The 24930-nt window shown below is 41.4% G+C and overlaps 1 protein-coding gene across 1 annotated transcript in view; it reads right to left on the reverse strand.

Moving 5' to 3' along the window:
• The window catches only part of rab2a (RAB2A, member RAS oncogene family), a 22737-nt gene extending 819 nt beyond the window's left edge, over nt 1-21918 (reverse strand). The window contains exons 1-7 of the mRNA XM_031877457.1: nt 21684-21918; nt 12577-12648; nt 11872-11939; nt 9523-9605; nt 7871-7963; nt 5800-5911; nt 25-93 (exon numbers count right to left, since the gene is read on the reverse strand). Coding sequence (XP_031733317.1) covers nt 25-93; nt 5800-5911; nt 7871-7963; nt 9523-9605; nt 11872-11939; nt 12577-12648; nt 21684-21729 — 543 coding nt within the window. The 5' untranslated portion in view covers nt 21730-21918. The remainder of the gene's footprint in view (nt 1-24; nt 94-5799; nt 5912-7870; nt 7964-9522; nt 9606-11871; nt 11940-12576; nt 12649-21683) is intronic.
• Nucleotides 21919-24930: the final 3012 nt, after the last annotated feature.

Here is a 24930-nt window from a genome sequence, read left to right on the forward strand (position 1 = left end):
AAAAAAAAAAAAAGTGCATCTCACCTCATTGTTGATATCAAACACTCCCTCCTGGATCTTCTCATAGATCTCCTTGGCTGTGTTGATGAAGGCCTGAGATAGAGACAGGAAGTGAGAAAGGAAATAGGGAGAGGAGGAGATTCAAGTTATACGTGGATGTCCACAACTAAAACTTTTGATTTGTCAAATATTCCATGTATGTGTGTTAAATGCTGGCGAGAGGCTCAAACATTCCACGTTTCAGAGTTGAGACAAACAATGACCAAAGTTTGGGATGTCCAAGCTGCCCAGCAGCACCTGAAGGCCACAATGTAACCGACATAAATAAAGACGAGCACCGGTCATCGCATTAAGTAAAGTGACACCTACTGGGAGGCTCATGAGACGCAGCCAAATATTTAAAAAACGCAAAAAGTATATGTAATTTTTAGTAAAAACAGGCTAAAACACACATAAAGGTAAGCTAATATTTCTAAAGGAGCCAAATCATGACGGCTCTTAAAGAATTAGTTCCACCTTTTTATAAGAACTATTGTTCTGAGAGGGAAATGAGAAGAACGGTGTGAATCTCATGTCTGCGTTCAGAATAGAGCTGGAGACAGAACGTAGTTAGCTTAGCTTAGCATAAAGACTGGAAGCAGTGGGAAACTGCTAGCTCGGCCCTTGACAAAGCTCCTTATCCGACCACAAAAACATTCACCGGGGACTAGGAACTAGGAACCTTTTGTGTTTCGACCTTAGGGACCACGGGTCTAAATTAAGTTCCGGGACATTTATTTGTACTCTCTGAAAGTACAAGAACTTTTAGGGTGGAGTTTTCAGGGATAACCATCACTTCATTCATAAAAAAAGGAAGTACTTTAGTATCGATTCAGGACCATTTTACGACGAGGGGAGAGCATTTCTCTTGGTTCGATAACAATAACAGTAAAATTAGGCTTTGCTGTCGGCTATACCGGCTCGTTTAATAAAAAAAAAAAGAAGAAACGAGCGAGCGGTAGAAAAAAAAAAAAAGAGACTGCGCGGCAGTGAATGAGAAATTGTTTCACTGCATTTACGTTCTTAAGTGCAAATAAATAAATAAGTGTCAAACACTCAACAGATGGTTCAGTGTGGAGACAGACGCTCTTCTGGATTTCATTCATCTCGTCAGACGTGCAGCAGTAATACTATGCAGCAGTGAAATAAAAACCCAGGTATACTCTTCTGTTTTGTAAAGGAACAGAGCAGACACACTGAACCGAGTGTTTACCCAGCGACCACCAGCAGCCCTTTTCCCATGTCCTGTTTTCATTGGTTAGTAGTCACAGGTCTTTACACAACAACGGGCTGAAGGAACCTTTTACTTCCTTGCAAAAGTAATCCTGGTACTAATATGACCTGGAACTTCTGGGTGGAAACACCTAAAGCTCACAAATGAACACGTTGCGTCTTTAAAGTCGAGGTTTTAGGGGGAGTTGTGAGCTGGAACCATCTCTTGATGAACCACAGGTGAGCAGACTCACTGCACAGAGGCACTGAGCCGATGTTTCAGTTGGAAAAAGCCCCACAACACGTGTCTAAAACCACAAGGCATGACCCATTCTGGAGTTGTGAGGCAGATAATGAATAGAGGTTCAGAGTTTTAGAAATTGAATGACGATATTTTGACCAATAGTTGCTTTTATAAAAACAAAAAAATTTCACCGAGTAAAAACCAACTTGTGGACAAACTGTAATGGTGACACTGTTTTCTAATTAGGTTTACGACAATGTATTGTTACTTATTTAGAACGATACCAGGCCGACTTATCAGTCCAGCTCTAACAAGTGCATTTCATAAAATGTTAAACGATATCTGTATTATTTCATCAATTAATTTAGAAAAGTGGAGAGCTAAATATTTGTATTTTATATTTTGACAAGCTTGATTGTAAATCAGGCCGTCACTTGTCGTGTAGCAGCTGTAGGAAGTTAAAAATCATATGAAATAAAACCATTGCTGACTCTTCTGTCCCTCTGAAGGACAAACTGCTGCTCAACGCATTGGTTTGTTGTTGTTTCATGAAGGAAGACGCTCTAAAAGCAGTTTTGTTTGGACTTAAAGAGATCAAGATGTGGACTGTTTTAAGAAGTAAACCTCCTCTCTGAACACTTTCAGAAGAGCGTGATAGAAGCTGCACATTTGCTTCTTCTTGTCGACAGCTGCTACAAGAAGAAGATCTGAGCAGAACACACGCGCACACACACACACACACACACACACGGCAAGGATCAAAGACGTTAGAATAAAGTGGAATTAAGCTCCCTGAGCTACTCGCCTGTAACTGCGATATCGTCTCTAAGTGTCTCAGGGGCCCAAAGTGGAGAGCAGCTCGGATAAACTTGTTTTATGATCTACGGAGGAACAACGGAACACCACTACCCACTGCAACTTTGTCAGGCCGAGAAGAAGTGTGCGTCTTCAGCAGAGTCATTAAAGACCTGAAAATATGTCCTGAACTTCTAATCTGACAGAGTCTGAAAATAGACAGAGGAGCCCAAGGGTGCTCCCTGGTGCACTCTGTCCTGTTCACTCCTGTCCTCCTTCCTTCCTTCAACATATCTCCGTGGCCCTTGTTCCTTCACGGCTCCCCACACCTCCTTCTCTATGAGACTTAGATGTGTGTGGACTGTTCGACGGGGGAGAAAAATAAAGGAGGAAACAGAAAACTGAGGAGAGAACATTGAGAAGGAGAGAGAATATTTAGAGACAGGAGAGATAAGAGCAGGGAGCCTTTTTTGATTGTGGGCCATATATAGAATAATATAGTTCACCATTACAATGTTTAGTGGTGTTCTCATATAGTACAAAAAGCATTTCTGTACCTGCTGCAATCTAAATGAAATGAATTCAATACTTTTGAACTATAATACAGTGCATGGCCTGAATGCTTAAAATATTATGATGTTAAGTGTAAAACTGTAAGTAAGTCAAATTAAAACAAAAATGGGTTTCTGTTCATGGCCTGAGGACTCTTCATAGATTAAGATGCTAATGTAAACGTAACAATAATTAACTGAGTCGACATCTTGACTAGTGTTTAACTAGGATGTGAAGTGTACATACAGTGACATTTATTAGGAATATGATCAAACCATATTCTAGTTTATTTTTTAAAATTCGATGCGGGTCATTTCAGTTTAGTTAGGCCATCCCAGCACTAGAGGAATAGTTACAAGTACAAAGCTGAAAAGAGATGTAAACATTTCAGCAAAAAAAGGAGAGAAGTGAAAAGAAATAGAGGAGAAAACAGAGGAGGTAAAAGAAAAAGGAGAAATAAAGACACAAGGACAGAAATGAGCTGAGGGAAAGGGTCTCGAGGAAGGGAGGATGTAAGGAAAGAAGAAAGGAGGGGGAGATGAGAGGATGCTTACAGGAACCTCTCTCTAAGGAGCATCCATCGGCCTGGTGTCCACCCACAGACCCTGACGACAAACCCGGCCCACCGATTGGCTGCTGGGTGTCGCTGAGGGGGAGGCGGGGTGCAGGTTATGAATATGTATGAACTATAACTGGTTGATATACTGCTGAGAGAGAGAGAAAGGGAGATGATGGAGAATAGGGAAGAGGAGGAGGGGAGGAAGAAATGAATGGAAGAGGGGCAGGAGGACACGGAGGAGGAAAGGGGAGGAAGACACGCTGGAGGAAGGGGGGAGGAGGATGTGGATGAGAGTGGGGGGTGAAGGAGGATGGGAGGGAGGTAAAGAGCAAATGATGGATGTCGAGGGATAAGGAGGGATGGAGCGAGGAGAGATGAAGGGAAGGGAGGAGAGGAGCGGTATCGGGAGGATTCAGAGGACACTAATGAGACAAATTAATCATACCACACGCACACACACACACACCTCTCCCCTCATCTTAACCCCGGAGAGAGCTCCACTCAACAGTGGTGTGTGTGCGCTTGAAGCATGATATAGGCCAATCATAGCGAGGGCTAGGGAGAAAAATAATCGATGTAAACAAACACACACATGCGTACTCTCTGCAGTGCCCCGGCTGGCGTCGGATGGGATTATTTATGTGATTGGATAAGTGAGAAAGGGTTCCCTGAGGACCGACGCCACGCATTCATTACACACACCACCACCCAGGGGCGTGGCTCCGCGAGTAGGGCGGAGCCATGCGCTAACTGCACTTTGTGACGTGAATAAGGTCTTTGGCTCCAGCGTGGCGGCGACCCATGATGGGGTGGGGGGAGGGGGGTTGCTCTAAGTGTGGTAGTTCTAGTCAGGGGAAGCATCTATACATACAAGCTAGTACATTCAACTATAAGACATCAGATGGTGTGTCACGACCTGGCTCTGAGGCCCTGACACTGGTAAGGGAGATGCAGACAGTTGACCAAAAGTAAAGAGTTTATTATACCCAACAAGGTATCTAACTGGCAATGGTGGTTGCGAACGAGCTGTCCTCGTTCCTCCACGGGGTGATAGGAGAGCCTGCTGGTTTAAAGCTAACAAATAACATTGATCGAATATTTATCATCCATCATTATTCATAATACGTCCTCAGCAACAATCACTGTTGTGATAGATAAACCAACAACAACACGCACTTTCAGCAGTGTTAATGAGGTGGGCGGGGCTCTAGCTGCTATTGAGGACGCCAAGGTAAATGTCCTCTGTATCATTTCCGGTTATTTGGGGTTTTAGCGTAACTTGAGGAGGAGTTTCCCCATCTACAATTACACCCAAAGTTTGTTTGTTTTCCTGGGAATCCATGTGTGAGGACAGTCCGAGTCCAGCGTGGGTATGGCGGAGTCCGCCACAGACTGATCCAGATGTGGTGAGGGTGCTTTAGGCTACCTGAGATCTGTCACAGACTTATGGTTAGCCACTGCGTGTGTGGTTCTACATGGATGTGTTGTATTCACTTTCTTTAAGTGGGTGTGAGGTTTTTTTTCCTTCCTATTGTTGCATGTTCTTGTACTTTACTATATTATTGTGTATTACTATATGCATTTGAATGTAAAGAAAATGAATCCTATTTCAATAAAACAGCTTGACCTTGTCTTTTTAATACTACATTTACAGCTACAAACAGTAAATTACTATTACCAGTAAATAACAAAAACAACGTTATTTTGCTCATGTACACTGGTGTAGAATCTAATCTACATTTGTCATTAGAATGGTTAACTCTTGATAATGTATACAGTAAATATGCAATAAGTCACATTGCATCACATTAGAGGTTGAGGACACAAATTGGACTAAATGTGATTTGTAACACAGCTGGTACCCTGTTACCCATGATGCTGTTCAACAATGTGCTCGTGACAAATCATCATTGCAGCCCGGCTTGGTGATTTACACATCCCGACATATTCAAAGATATGGTGTCCAGTGAAGTTTATGCTTGCATTGTGCACATAATGCGTGTGTGAAATCCTGGTGTAGATCCGTCTTACGAGAAGAGATTTATATGTTTCATCCTGTGTCTTTTTTCCCTCTAGGGCTAGCAATAATAATAAGTCATAATGATGAGAATTATAAGTGCGCTGCAGACAAAGTGCAGATCCACTTAAGCAAACAGAGACAATGCAAAGAAAAAAGTCAGCAATTTTGTGTCTCATTTGTTATTATTATCATTTGATTGATGTAATTTATCGGATGCAAAAAAGAATATGATATCGGCATTTTATATCGGCCATCAGCAAACCCTCATCAGTGGACCACTAGTCTATAGAGCGTCCCACCAGTTGTCCCTTTCCAAATGTAGCCTAAATAAAAGTATATCTGGGTATATCTATGTACTGTGTATGTGTGTAATATTACCTCCTCGACATTAGAGGCAGTCTTGGCTGAGGTCTCCATGAATATGAGGCCGTGTTCTCTGGCAAACGCCTCACCCTCCTCTTTCTTCACCTCTCTCCTCGACTCCAGGTCACTAAAAACACACAGACACGTTAATACGATGACATAACGTGTTTTCATGGTCAGCCAAAAGGAAAACAATCGTAACCTAGAACATTAGTACACCCTCTGAACAGTGAGGAGGAAACTAACTCTAGTCAGGACCACTGAAGTTCTGTGACATAAATGACGAGTTTTCTCTCCTGAATGAAACCAACATGTGTTCATGATGACACATCAGTGATAAGAGCAGCCAAAGATGACTCCGGCTTTGTTGTTTTGCATGTATGGTGGGGTACCTGTCAATAACCAGCTGAGGTCTGTTGCAGAAGTAAACTTCCTCATTTAAATTGAACAAGATAATGTAATTACCACAGTAGAATTAGTTTCTGCAATTCTAACAGCAGCAGATTTTGACATAGCAAAAACTTACACACCACTGTGTTATGTAACCTCAGGTGCATGAGTATGTATCACTGGTTACCATGGTGATTGGGGCACCAGGGTGAAGGGGCAGACTAATTAAGAAAGGTTAGACAATGATTTTCAATAAATCTACCCTGGCCCAAATTCAAAAACCTTGAGTCCAATAGACAACATATTGATGTCATCAGAGAGATATGACTCTGCTGAACTCGGTGATGTAATCTTTCTGTTTGTGAGCAGGTTAACAAACAGGTATCTGCTTTCTTTGAGAAGTTTGTGGTCAGATTTAACATGGAGTCTAATGGAGCAGTTGGTTGGAATTCATGTCGGTTTCAGGCTACCTGAGCCAAATGTGTAAGTCTGTTGGATTCCATAGCGACCAGCACAAAGCTTCCTACGTTTTGACCTAAAATGGTTGATGAAGGATGAAAATTGTGGGAATGAGAGTTTGGAAAAATTACAGAATATTTTTCAAGGTCCTCTCTACCCTAAGTCTGAACATATCGTCCAATACACACCCTTTATAAAATCTGAAACTTAAACGGGGATCTCATGAAAACTGTGCTCGCTATCAAAATACCCATTTGTTTTGTTGACCTTTCAAACTCTAAATCACTTTTCTACGTTAAAGTATGGCGAGTCAATATGGGCCCATATCGCTCTCTTCATGCCAAAATCCTGTGTGTGTGTGTGTGCAAGTAAGTAAGTAAAATGTATTTTTATAGCTTTTCACAGACTGAAGTCACAAAGTGCTTAACAGGAGCGGTATTTCAAAGAAGAAAACATAAATAACACAATGTGACCATACAAGGGCAACTCATTTACATGAAACGTATTTAAGAAGGCACAATAAACAGAAAATACACAATATAATCCGATTAAAAAAGCAGACCTGGAGCATGAATTTTACCCAAACGCCAGTCTTAACAGGTGTGTGTTGAGCTGATTTCTAAACAAAGTCACTGACTCGGCAAACCGTCGGGGTGCAGGCAGAGCATCCCATAGCTTTGGTCACCACGGGTCTTAAGGAGAGTGCGTGGGACAGACAGAAAGTTTAACACGTTTGACCTGAGAGCGGGGGCGGGTGAATAAGGGTGCAGTAGTTCAGCCACATGTGCAGGAGTCTGACCGTGTAGTGCTCTGTAAGTGACAGGGAGCATTTTAAAGTGGATCCTTTATGCTACAGGGAGCCAGTGAAGAGATCGGTGTACGATACACAAAATCAGTATGATACACAATGTGAAAATTTCTCGCAGGTTTTTGCAATTTTCATTTTTAAGAATCTCTGAGAAAAGTCATAGCACACCATTCACGATCAGGCCGCACGTTTTGATGTATTTGTTGCGCCGGTGTTGGCGAGCATTTCAGCCTTGTTGCACCATAGCCACACTGAGTTCCTCATTTAAATCGGACTAGAGATATTATCTAACTTCATTTGAACACAAGCTACAGTGTAAAGTTAGGACGAGTTAAACAAACCATTGTAAAACAGCACAACCCTTTTAAACCCGGCACACAGATGATGGTCCGGCCCTGTGGAGGACCGTTACTGTGTGATGCATCTCACCTCTTGTTGCCAATGAGCATGATGACCATGTTGGAGTTGGAATGTTGGCGAGCGTCCTCTAACCAGGTCGTCAAGTGGTTGAAGGTGTCCCTTCTGTTGAAACGAGCACAGATAAAACAGAAACCATCAGAGATGAAGCACCTACCAATCATGAAGGAGCTTTACAGAACACACCGATATCAGATTTTACTCTCCCTTGTGTGGTGAATGGTGTTCTTGCCACTTCCTCTTGTTCTAGTTTACTGTCCTCAAGCCTGAGGCATCATGTCTAGAGTCCCACTAGTGGCCCCTAAAGGTTGTAATATCCACTGTGCCCCACAATATTATAAACTATTTACTACACAAAATTAACTCCAAAGCAGTGAGTCTACTAACTAGGTCACAGCTACACGCAGGCTTCTACTCGGGCTGCCCCCTCTTTGGCGACTAATCGACTAAGATTTCTTTAATCGATTAGTCGCTTTTCATGCTTTTTTCATGCTGAATGACTCATTTCCAAGAAGACGTCTCTGGTAAACACAAAATTTAAAGTGGTGCATTTGTGTGAGAAACTTTAACAGATCGATCGAATCAACTAAGAGATGAGTTGACCAAATTGAGTGTTAGGTGACTAAGAATTTATTTAGTCAAAGACGGTTCTAGATTGTACTTCTGGGGAACATCAATATCCACAAAAAAAAAATAAAATAAAAATAATAGACAATCTGTTTTATTTGTTTTTTTACATAGAGAAAGCTGGTGGAGGGGAGATTTTGACCTGATGGTTGTGCTGGACAAAAAGGTCACAGGGTCGTGGCAATCATGAGGAATGAACCTCTGGGGACCATGAAGATCAATAACAAATTTCATGTTAATCTGGCCAGTAGTCGTCAATATATCTAGCTCTAGACCGCAGCGTTGAATTGACGGAAAGACTGACTTGGGGTTTGAAAAGAGAAGCAGCTAATACCCAATTCATCAGATAGCTATCCGATCTTAAAAGAGCTGCGTGTAAATGCATCCAACACGGGTTGAAATGTCCTTAATGGATGGGTACAAAGTTTGGTTCAGACGTTCACGGTTACCAGACAATGATGATCCTCTGACTTTTACTCTCAGGCTACGGGATGGATTGCCATAAAAACTGGGTTCACACATTCACGCCTGTCAGGATCAATGGTAATCACTCTGGTGATTCCGAACTTTTCATCTAGCTCCATCAGGTCTTGTTGTTGTACAACACTTTGGCTTTATGATCAAATACCTGCAAAATGGATGACATTCCCCTTAACCTCAGTTAACAGTGTTAGCGTGCAAGGGTTAGCACACTAAAGTAAGATGTTGAACATGGTGAACGATAAACCTTCTCAACACCAGCTTGTTAGCATTGTTAGCATGTTGGTGTTAGCATTTATGCTCGTACTTTTCTCTCTGTGAACTCCTGAAATGCATATTTTTCTTTGTTGCAGCTATATGTCGATGTCTAAAAACATCATCCTAATCTACAATATTTGGCAACTTCCCATGTTGAGGAAAGGATGCTTGTGATAGGACAGGTTGAACTAGGGGTATTTTGAACTTTTCAAGTTGTCATTGTTTCTCATCCAAGTTCACAATGTTCCTGAATGCAGCTTGGCTGAGTGCTGAGGTTCCTTCTGATTGGTATTTGTTACCTTGTGATGTCATAGACTAGCAGAGCTCCTGCTGCTCCTCTGTAGTAAGACCTGGTGATGGACCGGAACGACTCCTGACCAGCCTGCAGAAACACATACATATATTAATAAACAGAAATTGAAATCTGAATAATTGAAATGACCACACACAACTGCTGGCCCTCTTGCTTTTCTAAAAGAGTCAGGCCTCATCTGTCCGTCCTACAGGTCCTCCTCCATCAGTCCTACTTATCTACCAGTCCTGTTTATGTAGTCTAGTCCCAGACATGTCCTGTGCCGGCCCTGATTCTCTAGCAGTGTCCGGCTCCAGGTTTTCCATCAGCTGGAGAAAGGACAGGACAGAGCAGAGCCTGTAACTGGATACAATGGACTTCTCTCTTTCTCTCTCCGTCTCTTACGTCTCACAATCCCTTTCTTTTTCTCTGCTCGCGTGTATAACTTCCCAGCTTCCTTATTTCTGAACAACATGGCAGGCCAAATCGGCTGTGGTGTCATGTGGATTAAACCTGTAGCATTGCCCCCCCCCCCCCCCCTGCCAGGTAACCTTGGTCCCCCAACTCTCCCTTTCCATTATCACCCCTCATTGTCTCGCCTCCTCTGTCTCTTCCTTGCATCACTCATCGTCTCATTCTTTCGCCATGAATCGCCAGGCCTCCACTCTTTCCATCACTCCTTTCACCATCTAGCGTTCTTACCACCCCCCCCTATATTCATCCTCTGTCTCCATCCCATGTACAGTAACAATGTTGTCTGTGTTTCACCCGGGCCAGGGTAGAAAACAAAACGCAGCTCTATGCTAGCAGCTGCAGCGCTGCTCTGACCTCATCTGAAAAACCAGACAGTCAGTCAGTCAGAAACACAACCAGTCGGTGAATCACTTAGCAATCAGAGCACCAGGCTGCCAGTTTGTCACCCAGGACCTCAATCTGGTTGCTCCCCAAGTCAGAGAACGAGTCACCCGGTCGCTGAGCCAGTTAGTTAAGACTAAATACCGGTAACTAGCTCGACCAGTCAGCCAGAGGACCGGTCAGTGAACCAAACAGCCAGTTAGACATTCACCAGTCAGGGAGCGGCCAACCAGTCGGTGATGCTATTAGTGAATAAATGATAAATAAGTCTGCCATCTGCTCTACACGCAGGCACACACACACACACGCACACACACACACGCTTTAGGGCGGGGCTACACAGTGATTGACAGGTTTCTACCAGCGACGTATACAGCGTCTCCACACTCCAAATATGGTCAAATTCCTGTTCATCGTTTGCAGAAAAAACATGGCGCCAGACTCCAGGCTTCATAACATCAGTCCACAAACCGATGACTACGTCCACTTCTCATATACAGTCTATGGTCATTATACAGCATAAGTCTCGTCTTTTCCTGGTTGCATTACAGTGAAGTGATGTAATTTTCAGAACTCTCTCTGGTATTTCACTCATTTTGCGTTTTCCTTTTTCCTTTTCTTTAAAGGAACAGTTAGTTACCTGTTAATGGGTGTCCGGTTATGAGCTAAATTAAGGGAAACTGGCAAGCATCAGTGAGCCCTGCTGGTTGTCACATAGAGATGATCTAATCACGGACTACATGACACCTGGACAACCAGGTGAAGGCGATTAACTAGCTGGTAGGATAGAAAAGTTTTGAGCAGCAGGACTGACATCACTGCAGTGGGCCTTCTCACTGGTTTTCCATGGAGCTCTAACTCCACCTGCTGGTCTACTGGTTAACTGCATGGACAGGAAGCCAGAGTACACAGACACTGTCAAAACATCACATCCACAGCTGTCTTGAGCAATTAGGTGTGTTTTTACGGCCTTGATATGATTACTAACGTCATGGCACTACCTCCACAGATGGATGATACGTTCATTCAGAAAAAATAGAAACCTTTGCACTTCTATTATTTCTCTCTTCAACTAGAAAATTGCATGTTTGTTTTTTGTTTTTCATTAGTTTTGAGGGATTTAATGAAGCTGAAACTAACAGCATGAACACCACATGAAAGATGTTGCCAAAGTGAGTACAACTTTTGCGAGTAAGCCGTCTTATCATCTAACATAGCTCCAGATATATTGTTTTTACATACCTAACACAAATTCATTGTAACCATACTCATATTTATATTAAAATTCTGTCAGATTCACTAAGAAAAATGAGCTTTCTGGAGACTTTTTCAGATTATTTCCAGTTACAGAATCACAGGTTAAGTTTAAAGCTGCGTATTTACAGCCTTGCATTTAGCTCATTAAATATTTGTTGAGGTCTCTCTACAGAGTCATGGATCTGCTGCCACGAGGAGAGCCTCCTTTAAAAAAACAAACAAATATATACAATAGATATATTACCGTATCCCAGATCTGCAGTTTGATCTGTTTGCCATCTATAGTGATCATCCTCGCTCCAAACTCCACACCTAGACACACACACACACACACACACACACACACACTAGTAAAATGACATACTGACAAATTAACCTTTCATGTCTATTCATTTCCTCACATAAAGAGCTCATCTAAAACAAAAACCGATTATGAGCATTAATAGTTCAGACAGGAACCTCATAAACAGAACCAGCACAAAAAGGAGACTCTTTGTAAAGTAGTAATACACAACATTCCACCTGTTTCACTCACTTTTATTGGGTATGTAAAAACAAACTCCTGTTAATGTAGCTTCTATTGTGTATTGAGCTTTTATGCTAATGTCGCACACAAAAAGCAGACGATAAAGTATTTCATATTTAATTTTAAGATGAGAATTTAAGATTATTCTGAAGACATCAGACGCAGAGATTCTTTTCTAGTTCGATGTGATCCGTCTGAATGTAAGAGCAAGCTCAACTCTGCTGATCTGAAAGAACATTAACTGCGACACAAGTGATCCTGTAACTTAAAGGTTGAACATGAACAACCCACCACAGCTAATTACGTTGAATCATTTTGATCTGCTGTCTAACAAGAAGCATGAGTTTAATTAGTGAATGTTGAATGATGATGACATTTTATGCATATCTAGTGATGATGTGAGTAGAGGACAGGCGCTCTTACCGATAGTGAGGTCGTGAACTGGCTGAAACCTCTTGTCTGTGAACTGTAATAATAGACATGACTTCCCCACACCTGTAAAAAACACACACCATTAAAAAGAGCTGGAACAGTGATTATATAGTCTCACATAAACAAGCATGAACACACAATTATTCCATTTCCAACGGCGTCACATGTGCCGAGAATAAAATACCACACCGGCAACTAACATCATTATGGAACCAATGTGAACTCCCACACAGCGCAGAGACGCTCTGCTGTTGGAATGCAACAGCGCTCTGTAGGAAGTTACATATGTACAACAATAATTCAGGTCTTATACGTTTAACTCATCAAAATTAAACATGGGAATATCGGAGTCACCGACCCATTACACACCATTTCTCCAACATGGCTTCAGTTAGCCTGAGCCAACGGTTAGCGAGCTAGCAGCGGCTGGGTGTGTGAGAGATGCCACTGTGGACTCATTAACACGCCTCCACATATGACTTCTAATAGCTTCATGTAGTATTGGTGCAGAGACGTTGTATGTCAACAGATTCTCTGAAGCCACCGGTTACAGAAACAGTGAGCTGTTACTTCCTTGACACATGCTTGAAAAACAAACACTGGAAGCATTAGAAACACACTAAACAGGTTTGGTGCACTGCAACCTGTTTAGGAAGTGTCTGAAGAGAAGGTCTACAGTAAACACCTATAAAACATTTTCAATGTCAGTATACATGGCCTGATTACCAAAGGTGTAACAGCACACTGTTATAACCCTTGCTACTGGCACCAACAGCAAAGTGCAGCTTCGGCCATATATCCAATATACTCGACGTATTGCAGCTTTCGGTTACGGTGATGGAAGATTCCGGCCTCCACTTTGAAGAAGGCTAAACTAGAACCCAAGTTGTTTTGAGGTACGTGTTTATTATAGCCATTACGGTAAGAACGTATAAGAGCCAACTTCAAAATAAGACGTTACATGTGAAATTTTCATGAAAAACGTACTGTTAATTTCAAAATTAAAGAGAGAAAATATATATCATAATAGATATCGTATATCACGTCACTATTTTCTGACAGACCAAATGATCAATAAAAAAACAAGAACTGATAGGTTAAATCGATAATTAGTTGCCGGCCACAGGGTGAAAAACCTGATGAAAGTATTGAAATATTTGTATTTCTGCAATATTAAGAACGTGATGTTTGTGGCGACGTTCATGGAAAAAGTAATATGTATTAAGAGTTTTTCTCCATTGTTTACACACCAAAGTGGCAACAACGCCCACAAAATAAATGACATTAGTATGGAACTTTTGCCGTAGCCCAAAACTCCAGACTGCTAAACTCTGAGCACAAGTCCTTTGTTTTCACTCAAATAGAAATTCTAAATCAACCAGGACTGACATCTTAAGGATTGACAATTTAAGAAAGAACTTTTCAATGTCCATTTGTGACAAGATGGTTGTTTTTTTTGTTGTTGTAAAAAGTGAATCATCTTCACCTCAATGGAATATTAAAAGCGCTTCAAATTCTAACATGGAGCTTCTTAGAAAAGGACAAGAGTGTCTAATAGATCATGTTTGATGCTCATTTTGCAGCTGTGGGTTGATGAGCCGTCAGAGGTTTGAGGTTAGGGAGCGAGCTATAAACAGGCAGCGGATGGAGGAGGGGCGAGAAGAGAAGGATGCTGATGAGAAGGCCAGAGGGGGGTGGTGGACAGACTTTAAAGGAGGTGGCAGAGAGGGACGTGGTCTTCCTCCTTCGTGGTTTCCAAGGGTTACCATCGCCAGGCAGCAGGGCGTTGCTAGGCAGGCGTCCTTGCGTGAGGATGATGACAAGAGACGGAGGGAAGGACCACGAGGAGGTGTAATAATTGTGTCGTCGTGACCTCCATCACACACACTGCTCTACAGCCGTCATAGAGGAGACATTCAGACATTCAGCTTACATTTCATACATGCTTACAATCAGCTAAAGGAGCCAAAATACAATTAACAGACATTCCAGTGTAGCACATAGTGGTGTAATGGACCACGGTTCAGCATGCATGTGAACCGTGGATTACTTTAGTAAAATATGAGATCTGGACATCACTTATGCTTCTCTAGTCTCTGATCTCTGATAATGTCACATTGTGTACAACCAATCCTTGTTTGAATTGACAGAGGAGCTAGTTAACGTTAGCAGCACCGCTAACGGTCAACGAGCGAAGGCTCTGTTCAGTGAACATGAGTATTGGAAGAAGATCAATTATAACGTTATCAGGATGCATTCACATGTAATCTCGTAAAATGTAGCTTTTGGTGAAAAACTTGTTGTTTGAGGGAGATGTTTTCACAACAACATCAATAGATATTATAGATGAATTATGAGCTGTTTACATCAGCTCTAATAATACATCATTAAAACAAGATTTGTTTTAATCCACAAAATTACAATCTTTTATTTCCTTATCATTTGAATTGTAAGTTTTTATAAAGAAAGAGCAGCTGCTATAATCAAACAACAAAGGGATATGGATCTGACAATATGGATCATCAATTAGTATCGTGATCAGGGATCTCTAAAAGTTAGATTGTCCCTTTTTTCTTTTCTGCTGATCCAATCCGATCTGCGAGTGTTATGATCCGTTGCACTGTTAGCACCGTTTCTAGCTAAGCGGTAACAACATGACACCTGCAGCACGGAGCAGGAGAAAACCATCTGAGGCAGCAATCACAACCTGCTGCGCCTTCAAACGGGGAGAGTGGCTACAGTCACAATGAGTGGAGAACTATTATGTCACAGCTTCTCAAATGAGGGAATAAACACCTCGCCGTGCTAGAAGCTCTTATCACGCGTGGGTAATTGTGACTGTGGGAAGGCCCTCCAGGTGAGTGAGCGGCTAGTTAGAGAGAACAGGTTACTGGATATTTGACTGGATGAATGGGAGGTGGATTCATTTCTCCGGGTGAGCAAACACAGGTCTGATTCAGCACAAGAGGGCAGATGAGATAAGCACATTCTGCTTCTTTCCACTACACTGTAAGTGGAAGGCCTACAGTAGATAACAAAACATGTATGCCAACCATGAGAAAGCTTTGACAAGCACACGAGTTTAAGAGCAAACACAACCCAGAGCAATATTCTGCATGAACAGGACGAACGTAAAGAGGAGATGGACGTGGCAACGCTGGACTGAACAGAAACAACAGCTCTGTTCTTCATACGAGGAAACCTGGACAGACAGTCGATATTTTAACTGCAGCCCGTCAGTCCTAGAGAGCTGGCTTTAGCTGTTGTCACGGCAACAAGTGTTTCAGTTTGACCAGGTAGAAGGCATCCATTCAACATTTCTGTTGTACTTGCTGTATTCAGGGGACAACGTGTTGGCTGATGAAAGATTAATATTATTTTTATGTTTGAAAGATGGTGAAGTTAAATTATTAGTAGCTATACTTGGTAACAAGACTGCAAGCTTTTCTACACAGGTGGTGTTTCAGATATGATTTACACGCGTGACCACGACCACAGTGTGTTTTTATGTCTCTTTGTGAGTAACTACATTACCTGTGGGCCTAAACTCGGTGCTTTGCCTGAACTCATTTATTCAGGCACAGTAGAGCTTTGAGCTAACACCAGCATGCTAACAGTCACAATATTACAATGCTGATGTTCAGCAGGTCCCCAGCTTAGGTTAGCGCGTTAGCATGCATATTAGCGAGTAACACGAGTACTGATGGACACGACGCCTTGGGGACCTCTACCAAATTTCACGGCAATCCATCCAACATGTATTGAGATACTTCACTCTGGCTAAAAATAAATAAAAATGAATATAACAACTAATACAATCAACAGTAGAATCAAAGCAGATTTGGGTTGAGCTTCTCTATGGGGTGTCTTAGTGGTGATTTCAGAGGCAGAACAATAGATTTTTCCACGTACTGTACTTTTAAGACGAGGCTGTCAGCCAGGAAAGTCAATGGAGCCTTTCCTATTAATAGAATGAGGCATCAATAAGAGGCTCATTTTGGCCGGGTGCTCCAGGTGGTTTTGCCTCATTTGCTTCATTCATCAGTGGCTCGTGCTGAAGACTGATGGAGTTTTGAGATACTGCTCTGCTCACTTATAGCAGTAACCTGAGGCTGAGCAAGGTCAGCCGATTGCACTGAATCCCGGCTGAGGAATGTGATAGGTCTGTCCTCCTACAGGAGCTCCTACTGAGGTGGCTTCATAAGGGATGTCACGAGAACAGACACTTCTGTACCAAGTACTGAGAGTACTCGTTTTTAAACAGTATCGCACATACCTTACAGACGCCTTAACATCCAAAAGGATCCAGTAAAGCACTATAACACAGCCTGTTTGTTCCTCTGATAATGGTACATTGTGAACAACAAATCCATGTTGAGATCTCTAGGACAGCCAGTTAACGTTAGCTGTTAGCAGCCGGTGGGCAGCACAGTCCTGTGAGAGTCCATTGAGTTAGATTATGAAGAGTATTGGGCGAAGGTATATTATAACGTCATCGTTATATGTTCAAATGTAATCTTGTAAAATGTAGTTTTTGGTGAGAAAGTTGAATAAACAGTTGTTTGACAGAGATGTTTTAACAGCGATATAAAATGGATATTATAAGAGGCACTAGCTCTAACTGCTTATTGTTTGTTTTTTACTGTGGTATCAAATTGGGTTTTGACAATCATGGAATTTCACTGGTACTGGTATCGACTACTACATGTCTGGTATTTTGACATGGTTTATACTGTACTACTATACTGGATCTGCCTGATGAGTCGTCCCTGTGGTAGCTGAACCTCCAGTCTTAAAATGATTAAAATGGTCCAAGGGTCTACGACGTTGGCCACGTAATCACAATGTTCCCGGTCCAAGTCCGTCAGGGGACTCTTGTTGCATTTCTTCCCCTCTCTCTCACTGACCACACCATTCAAAACGCACAGTAACACAATCTTCAATCTCAGAATACCACCTTGTCTGTGATACTGTGAGCAGAGTTAGGTCATATGACAGCCATTGAACCACACAAGACTCTCCGTTAGGATTCCTGATGCTGTTTACTAGTGCAGTGCGCTCAGCTAGCTATAGCTAGACCCTCAATGTGCCAAGGACAGAAGCCAAGAGGGGCTTCCAAGACACTCTCGTTTGGTAGATGTACATAAAATGAATTATCAAAATAAACCAGGCTTTCAAACAAATCTACTTTAAATGTACTTTTCAAGTTACTGTAACAGTTTGGGTTTTCATTTTAAGGACAAGGTCTAGTTTTAATTGTAGTTTTATTTGAATTGACATACACATTACTACGGTGACACTACAAAGGCACTCAAAATATATGTTGCAAGTACAGAATACGTGAGCATGTGTACATAGTCAAGTAGATATTAGGCAGAGATTTTAAACAGATTTTAGCAACAGTGTGATTTTCATCACACCACCACTGGATTGTAGATTCCTGAGGGTCCCGACTGTAAATGTTACGTCATGGCCGACACAGACACAGTCCACTGACCCAGGATCATCTTCATAAAGGCTCCAGTTCGCTCATGTTTTGTGGCGCAGTAGCTTTAGGGTTGAGTATTCAAATGAAGGAAGTTTTTGTTTTGTAATTGCATTGACATTTACATGTTAAAATGAATGCTCAATGATCTAGTTCCCTCAGAGTAATGTCTGTCCTTCTGCTAGTTTCCAGTAATCCTGAATGCACCTCAAAACTCTGAAAACGGGGTCAGACCTCTTTAAGAAAGTAGTGTCTGGAAATTTGCAGATCTACAACGGGCAGTGTTCCAGAGTCTAATTTTGGAGGTTTTAATATGTACAGAGACTAGAATTTTCTTTCAGTCAGTCCGTCTTTCTGCCAACCAGATCTGTGGACAGGCTGGCTGGAGGCCACTGGCCAAGAGAAAGAAAACCCGACCTAAAACAAACACAATTCACATCTTCACTTTCTATTGACCAGGACAGCTCAATCAATGATGACTTACTTCTTATAGCTGCAGGCCACTGCCTCATCCTGTCATCAAAGAGGAAAGTCTTGCTCTTATGGCTGCAAAGCACCACTAATGAACGGGTTGGATTTTCTTTAAGTATTATTTGGGGAATTTCTGCCTGTTTTATTAGACAGCCTACAGTAGAGAGCTGCCAGGAGAAGGGGAGGGGAGAGAGACTGTGTCACACTCACAGACTCTTTAAAGTCAAAGGACTTCCTAAAATACCCGAGGTATCCCTCAAAATGTAAAGAGCTACAAGAACTAGATAAGGATCGGCAACTAGGAACAAAACTGTGTGCAACTAATGACTTAGAAAAAGAAAGTCTGAATACACGTCAGACATTTAGGGTGCAAAGCTACACTGAAAACAAAGAAAGTGCTGTCTTAGGGTGTTAGCCAACAAGTTGTTTTTTTCTTCCGCCCCAAAATGTTGTCCGTGCAAACCTTTAAAAGGTTCATCTACTTTAACTGACTGATGTCTTCCTCATTCTCGGAGGGCAGTGGTAAAGCTTATCACAGATCTACCACCTGGATCAGTCAAATGGTGGAATTTTCCTCTTCATTTCCAACTCTCTGCTGCCCTGCACACACTGATTTCGGGTAGGATCCACGACTAGCCTCGGATACTGACGGTCAGATAACACCTGGCTGTACTGAGCAACAACCAGTAAATCTCCATCAACCTGCAGGAAGACGCGATGAGGACCTGACAGGTATTATTAAAATGTAGAGCCGCATTATGGGTAATTACGATAAAAATAAAAACTGATATGGATTTAAAATAATTGATAATCCTCCTAACATTTCTGCAGTCACACCTCTAAAAAGGTAAGAGGCTATTAGGTTAACAAAAGAATCACTTCCGTCTATCAATGACAATCATGCTGAAACAATTGCTTCTAAGTGAATCATTGGTAAACTATGAGTACTACTATCGTGAATAAAATGACCTATTCTAATGTTTTTAATCTTTTTAGTCAATTATAAAGTAAATTGTTGGTTACAGCTTCAAAGATGCTAAGCAAAAATAACCTAAAAAGAGATTATTACATAAAAAAAACAATTACTCTAGCATATATTTTCCAACTGATCTTTTTTTGGGGTTGGTGTCAACTTAGCTTTAACCTTCGTAAAAACAACCTCCAAATCTCCATCTCCATCTTACTGACTACAATGTGTGGCTTGTGTCAGGTTGTATTTGGAATAATCAACTCACTTAACTCTGATTAAATGAAACAATCAGGTCAATGTTTAACAGAACCGGACTGACTTAATATGCTGAGACGCGGACTGTTCATTGCTCGTGAAAAATAAATGTTATTTCAGAAATGTGATTGGAAAGATTGTTACTGCTTTGAAAAAAAGTGTTTCTCTTCGCTGTTATGAGGAGACTGAATCTTTTTTCCAGGACATTTAGCTTTGCTGTTCCGCAACTCATTTATGTCAAATATGTTTGTGAAAGCAAACAGCTGAAGGTCCACGAAATATTCTGTCTTCCCTTCCAATCAAAAGAGACAACAGGACCTATGATGTTAGAGCTAAACGTGGACGTACACAATGTCTGCACTGTTTAAAGAACTTGTGTTGTTTTGTGGAAGGGCTTCAGTACAGGAGAGAAGTATTTGGGATTTTCTGGCAACCCACAATGACATTTAGGAGCAGGTGTAATGTTTCAGTGTGTATCTATTGGAGGTGCACAAAATAACACGCACACCTGTACAATCAAATGCAATTGAAGACATCAGCTCTGCAGTAAAAACTATCTCAAAGCGTAAACACACACACACCTACACCAGATACTTACACGTTAGGGTGGCTCTGAACTACCAAAACAGACATTTCATATTATTTTCCCCCAGGTTACAATATCAAACGATGTTTAAAGCGAATACCTGTGAAACGGAAACCTGTTGTCACAATGATCATTTGTACCCTCTCATGTTGGATTTTGAAATCCCTTAAAAGAGCCTGGACCACACTCGACCAAATTAGAAAAACACACACTGCTTTAGATGCGTGCACTGCACACGGGACTGCAGAGTATTTCTGGTGTAGACGTGCATGTAATCAAGCTAAGCTGCTCACTATGAGATAAACAACAACAGCAGGCAAAAACAGGTTTCACAACATCACTGTAGTAAACTTCCAGCCCACCACAGTGATCTAAAATAAGTTAACAGGTGTGCGCATTATGAATCTTTCCCAACTGTGTTTAAATAACTTCCACTAGAATAACTGTCTTGGTATGAACGTCTATACTAACAATGTAAGTAAGTGCATGAATAACAATACACCATAAAAACTTAATTACCTTGAGTGGAAAAACCTGTTTGGATCTTGACTGTATATTCAGCTCATGTCTTCGGTTCGGTTTCCTGTATTGAATAATCCTCATACATGTCTCCCTCTACCTGAGAGCTGCAGTTAACCCTGACTGTTGTGTTTAAACACAGGGCAGCATCATTATAATGCAGCAGTATCACCAATGCACCTGCTGCCATTCTGCGTGCTAACTGTGCAGGCCGTTCATCAGGACAGACAGCTAACGATAACATTTGGTCAGAAATAACGAAAGTGCTCTACGCCATTTTAAGGAATATTATAGGCTTTAGCTTGACGTATTGGCCTTCTGTGACAAGAAGCTAAGCTAATGTGAAATGTGTCATTTAATGATGCGTCCACGATAAAAAGAAACGATCATCATTATTATCTTGTCCATGAAACAAGATGAATGACCCGTTAAATGCCACTGGGACAGCTGTTTGCTAAATATTTAGTGAAACCGCTAATGCTAGCTAGGCAGTGAGCTAGGCTAGCTGTGTGGCTAACACCCCCACCCTCGACGCAAACGGACAATAGGCCCAACTCTGTCAACAACTGCTACGCGAAAGTAGTTTAGGAAAATATTGTGTTAGAGTGTCTGTGTCTTATTTCCTGTCACTGTCAGGGTGTTTATTACATTATATACGTATGTCAACGTTGAAGAATTGGAGCTGTCATCCCACCCTTTGCCTCTCTGCTTTTACCACGTCATTGGACTATCCAACACTGCGGAAATACACCAATAGCTAAGAGCTAGCTGGATGCTAACTGGCAGTCTAGCTGGCATTTGCTGCGGCTTACCCGTGTCTCCGATGATGATGTATTTGAAGAGGTACGCATACGCCATGGTCCCTGGTTTGTGCAGTCAGCTGTCTCGCGCGTTACACCTTCGTTAAACCAAGTGTGAACCGTGTGAAGAAGGTGGCTGACAGCTTGTTAGCCTGTTTTTCTCTGTCGGTGTTGAGGAAGGAACAATAAACAGCCAGAGCCTCAGCTCTACGTCACACAGTCCGCCCTCGCCACGCTACAGTATGATGTCTTCAGGGTGTGCTCGGAAAACTCACGATGTGTTTTTGATGGTGTGGTTACTCCGTTTTTGAGTTAAATAATTGAATGGAATTCAGTTGGCGCGACACTTTTCGCACGTAAGCCAATGGCTAATTCAACATTTGTAAGTATTTTATTGTAAGAGACAGAACTCTTCTCACAAATTGTAATAAAACTGTTAAAAACAAGACAAGTCTAGCCCCTAGTGGCTACATTGCTCACACAAATGCAGCCATCAACTTGAATTTGATGGACAGAGCTGACATTTACAAAAGTCATCACTCTTTTCATGATTTAAAAAAACAACAACAACTCTTTATGTGTTGTGTCACAGGCTACTATTTGGCCCCCCCCCCCCCCCCATAACATTATAGCTCATGCAAATAGTTTAATTAAATACAAAAAACTCTTCTGTCTACATAGATAACAAAAAGCCTGAGAAAAACGAGTATGAGGAAAAAATATACAAAATATGCATTTCTCCCTTTTGGGTACAGATTTATTTTTCAAACATATGTAATTTAGTGAGCAGCTGTTTCCTGAAGCAGGGACTCCAGCAATGCTAAATGAAGAACAATTCTTGACACCTAATTACATTAATTAGCTAGCAGAGCTGTGTGTGATGTCTGCAGAGATACATGCACATACACACCTTCCTGTCATTTCATGTATTGAGCCTGTATCTAAACTGCCTAAATAATGAAGACAACTCTTTCTTGTATTAGGCCTACATAGAATTTAAACCACTTACGTCCTTTGTAGCATAAATGTGAGAGTTGTACACAGTCAATGTTTATTGCAAAATAAGAAATGTACGTATTCTCTCCAATCTGACTAAAAACCAATAAATACCACAGGATCATACGTCATACGGTTCAGTAGGATGTGTTGTAGGTGGTCGAGGTAGAGACAGTTTCATGTGGAGATTATTTTCTTGATTAATTGATTGATTGTTTTGGTTTTTATAAAAATAAAGATAATATTGAAAAATTCTGCCACAATTACCCAGGATCCCAAGGGACACCTTCACAGTGCTTGTCTGACTAAACGAAAACAATCAAAATAACTAAAAGGAGAAGCAGCAAATCCTCACATTTGAGAAGCTGGAACCATGAAATCTTTGGCAATTTGCAAGAAAAATTACTTGAATAATTATCATAACAGCTAACGATTCATTTGTCTGTAAGATTAATTGACTAATCGTTTCAGCTTTACTTGTATGCGTGGTCTAATACTTAACAAAGGCTCTTTATGCAAACGATTAGTCAAACGATTAGTTTGTATGCAAAAATCTTTGTAAAGTAACTTTGTATACTAAGCTGTCAAATCAATGTAGTATTCAGTGCAATGCAGTTCTTGAGTAAATGTACTTAGTTACTTTCTACTACTATGTATATCCCAGTAAGTGATGATAAGTCACAATAGTAACCTACAATACGCACCTGTAACTACATTAATTATCGTTAAAAACGAATGATGAACAGTAATTTCAATAAAACGTGGATTAAAGATAAATCATGCAAATTAATCTTTATCTTGTGAATGTGTTAAGGCAGTGATTTTCAAATATAATTAATAAATTAATAAATATTATTTAGTTGTTGCAAATACTTTGCCATTGTTGAGCGTCTGAGCTGCAATATAGTGGCTGGCTAAGTAATAAATACTCTTCCATGCCAGTGGGTGGTAGTAGGTAGCCCAGTAATGACCTGTTAATTTAGGACAGTAGAATGAAATGACGCGGGCCAACGTACAACGGCCCGCCAGAAAATATATGTTTATCATAACCGGCCCGCCACACCACAGAGCTCCGGGACGAAAAGTGACGATGTGAGCTGGCTTTTTGTGCAACATAACGAAGCATCTCACTGCGCTAAAGCTGCAGCTTCAGGGACGGGGACGTATGATCACAGACATGTGTGAGGCAGTAAAAGTCTCCACTGCTGTGTTCCCGACTGCGCATTTTGATCATAAACTGCGTGCACTTGGCACGGAGATCATTGGGCAATTTGCCGACTTTGCAGCTCAGAAATTTAAATTTGAACTGCTCAGCAATCCGTTTGCAGTTGACGTGGAAAGACCACCTGTGGAGCTGATAGACCAGTGTAATTAATGACAATCAAGGCAAAGTATGACTCTGAGGGCGCTGCACAGTTTCAAAGCTTCACCCCCGAAACGATGCCTTAACTCCGCCTCCATGCTGCTCAAATGCTCTGCATGTTTGGAAGCACATACATGTGTGAGCAGCTGTTCTCTGTGATGAAGATGAACAAAAACCCACACAGGAGTCTCACTGATGCACCTTCACTCCATCGTGAGGGTTTCCACAGAACCTAACCCCAGACATTAATGAAGTGGCAGCCAAGAAAAGATGCCAGACATCTGGCTCTGGTACATATGCATAAAAGAATGTAGCCTAAACATGTATTCTTTTTGCTCTTTGTCCAATATCCCTTCTATCCTGTTTATTAAATGGCGACTCTATTTGGCCCTCAACGTATAGTCCCAATTTTTCATTTTGTCCCTCCCTGGGATTGAGTTTGACACCCCTATATGCTGTATTATGCTAAAAGGTGTCATTTTGTAACGTTTTTGGTTGTTGGTGTGCCGCGGGATCTTTTTAATGTAAAAAATGTTCCGCGGCTCAGAAAAGGTTGAAAAACACTGTGTTAAGGAAACAATAAGGATAAAAGGTATACAAATGACTGCAAAAATACAAAGAAAATAACTGTATGTTACTGTTCCTGTAATGTTCATGTTTAAAAGAAGAAACAACTGCTGTTGACTGTTGAAGCCAGTGTGAAGATGATCCATATTACTGTTGTAACCTATAAAACAGCCAATTAATGGCAGCAAGTATACAGTGTTAAGTTATTGCAACTTAGGTAGTTCACAGTTAAAAAAACAACAAACAAACAACAACAACAAACTACACAACCACAGTGAAATGAGTCAATTATGGCAACTGACAACAGTTTGAACCGTCTAAAAGCAGCTGAGC

This window comes from Anarrhichthys ocellatus, unplaced genomic scaffold, assembly GCF_004355925.1.
Source record: "Anarrhichthys ocellatus isolate YVR2014 unplaced genomic scaffold, GSC_Weel_1.0 scaffold137, whole genome shotgun sequence".
NCBI lineage: Eukaryota > Metazoa > Chordata > Actinopteri > Perciformes > Anarhichadidae > Anarrhichthys > Anarrhichthys ocellatus.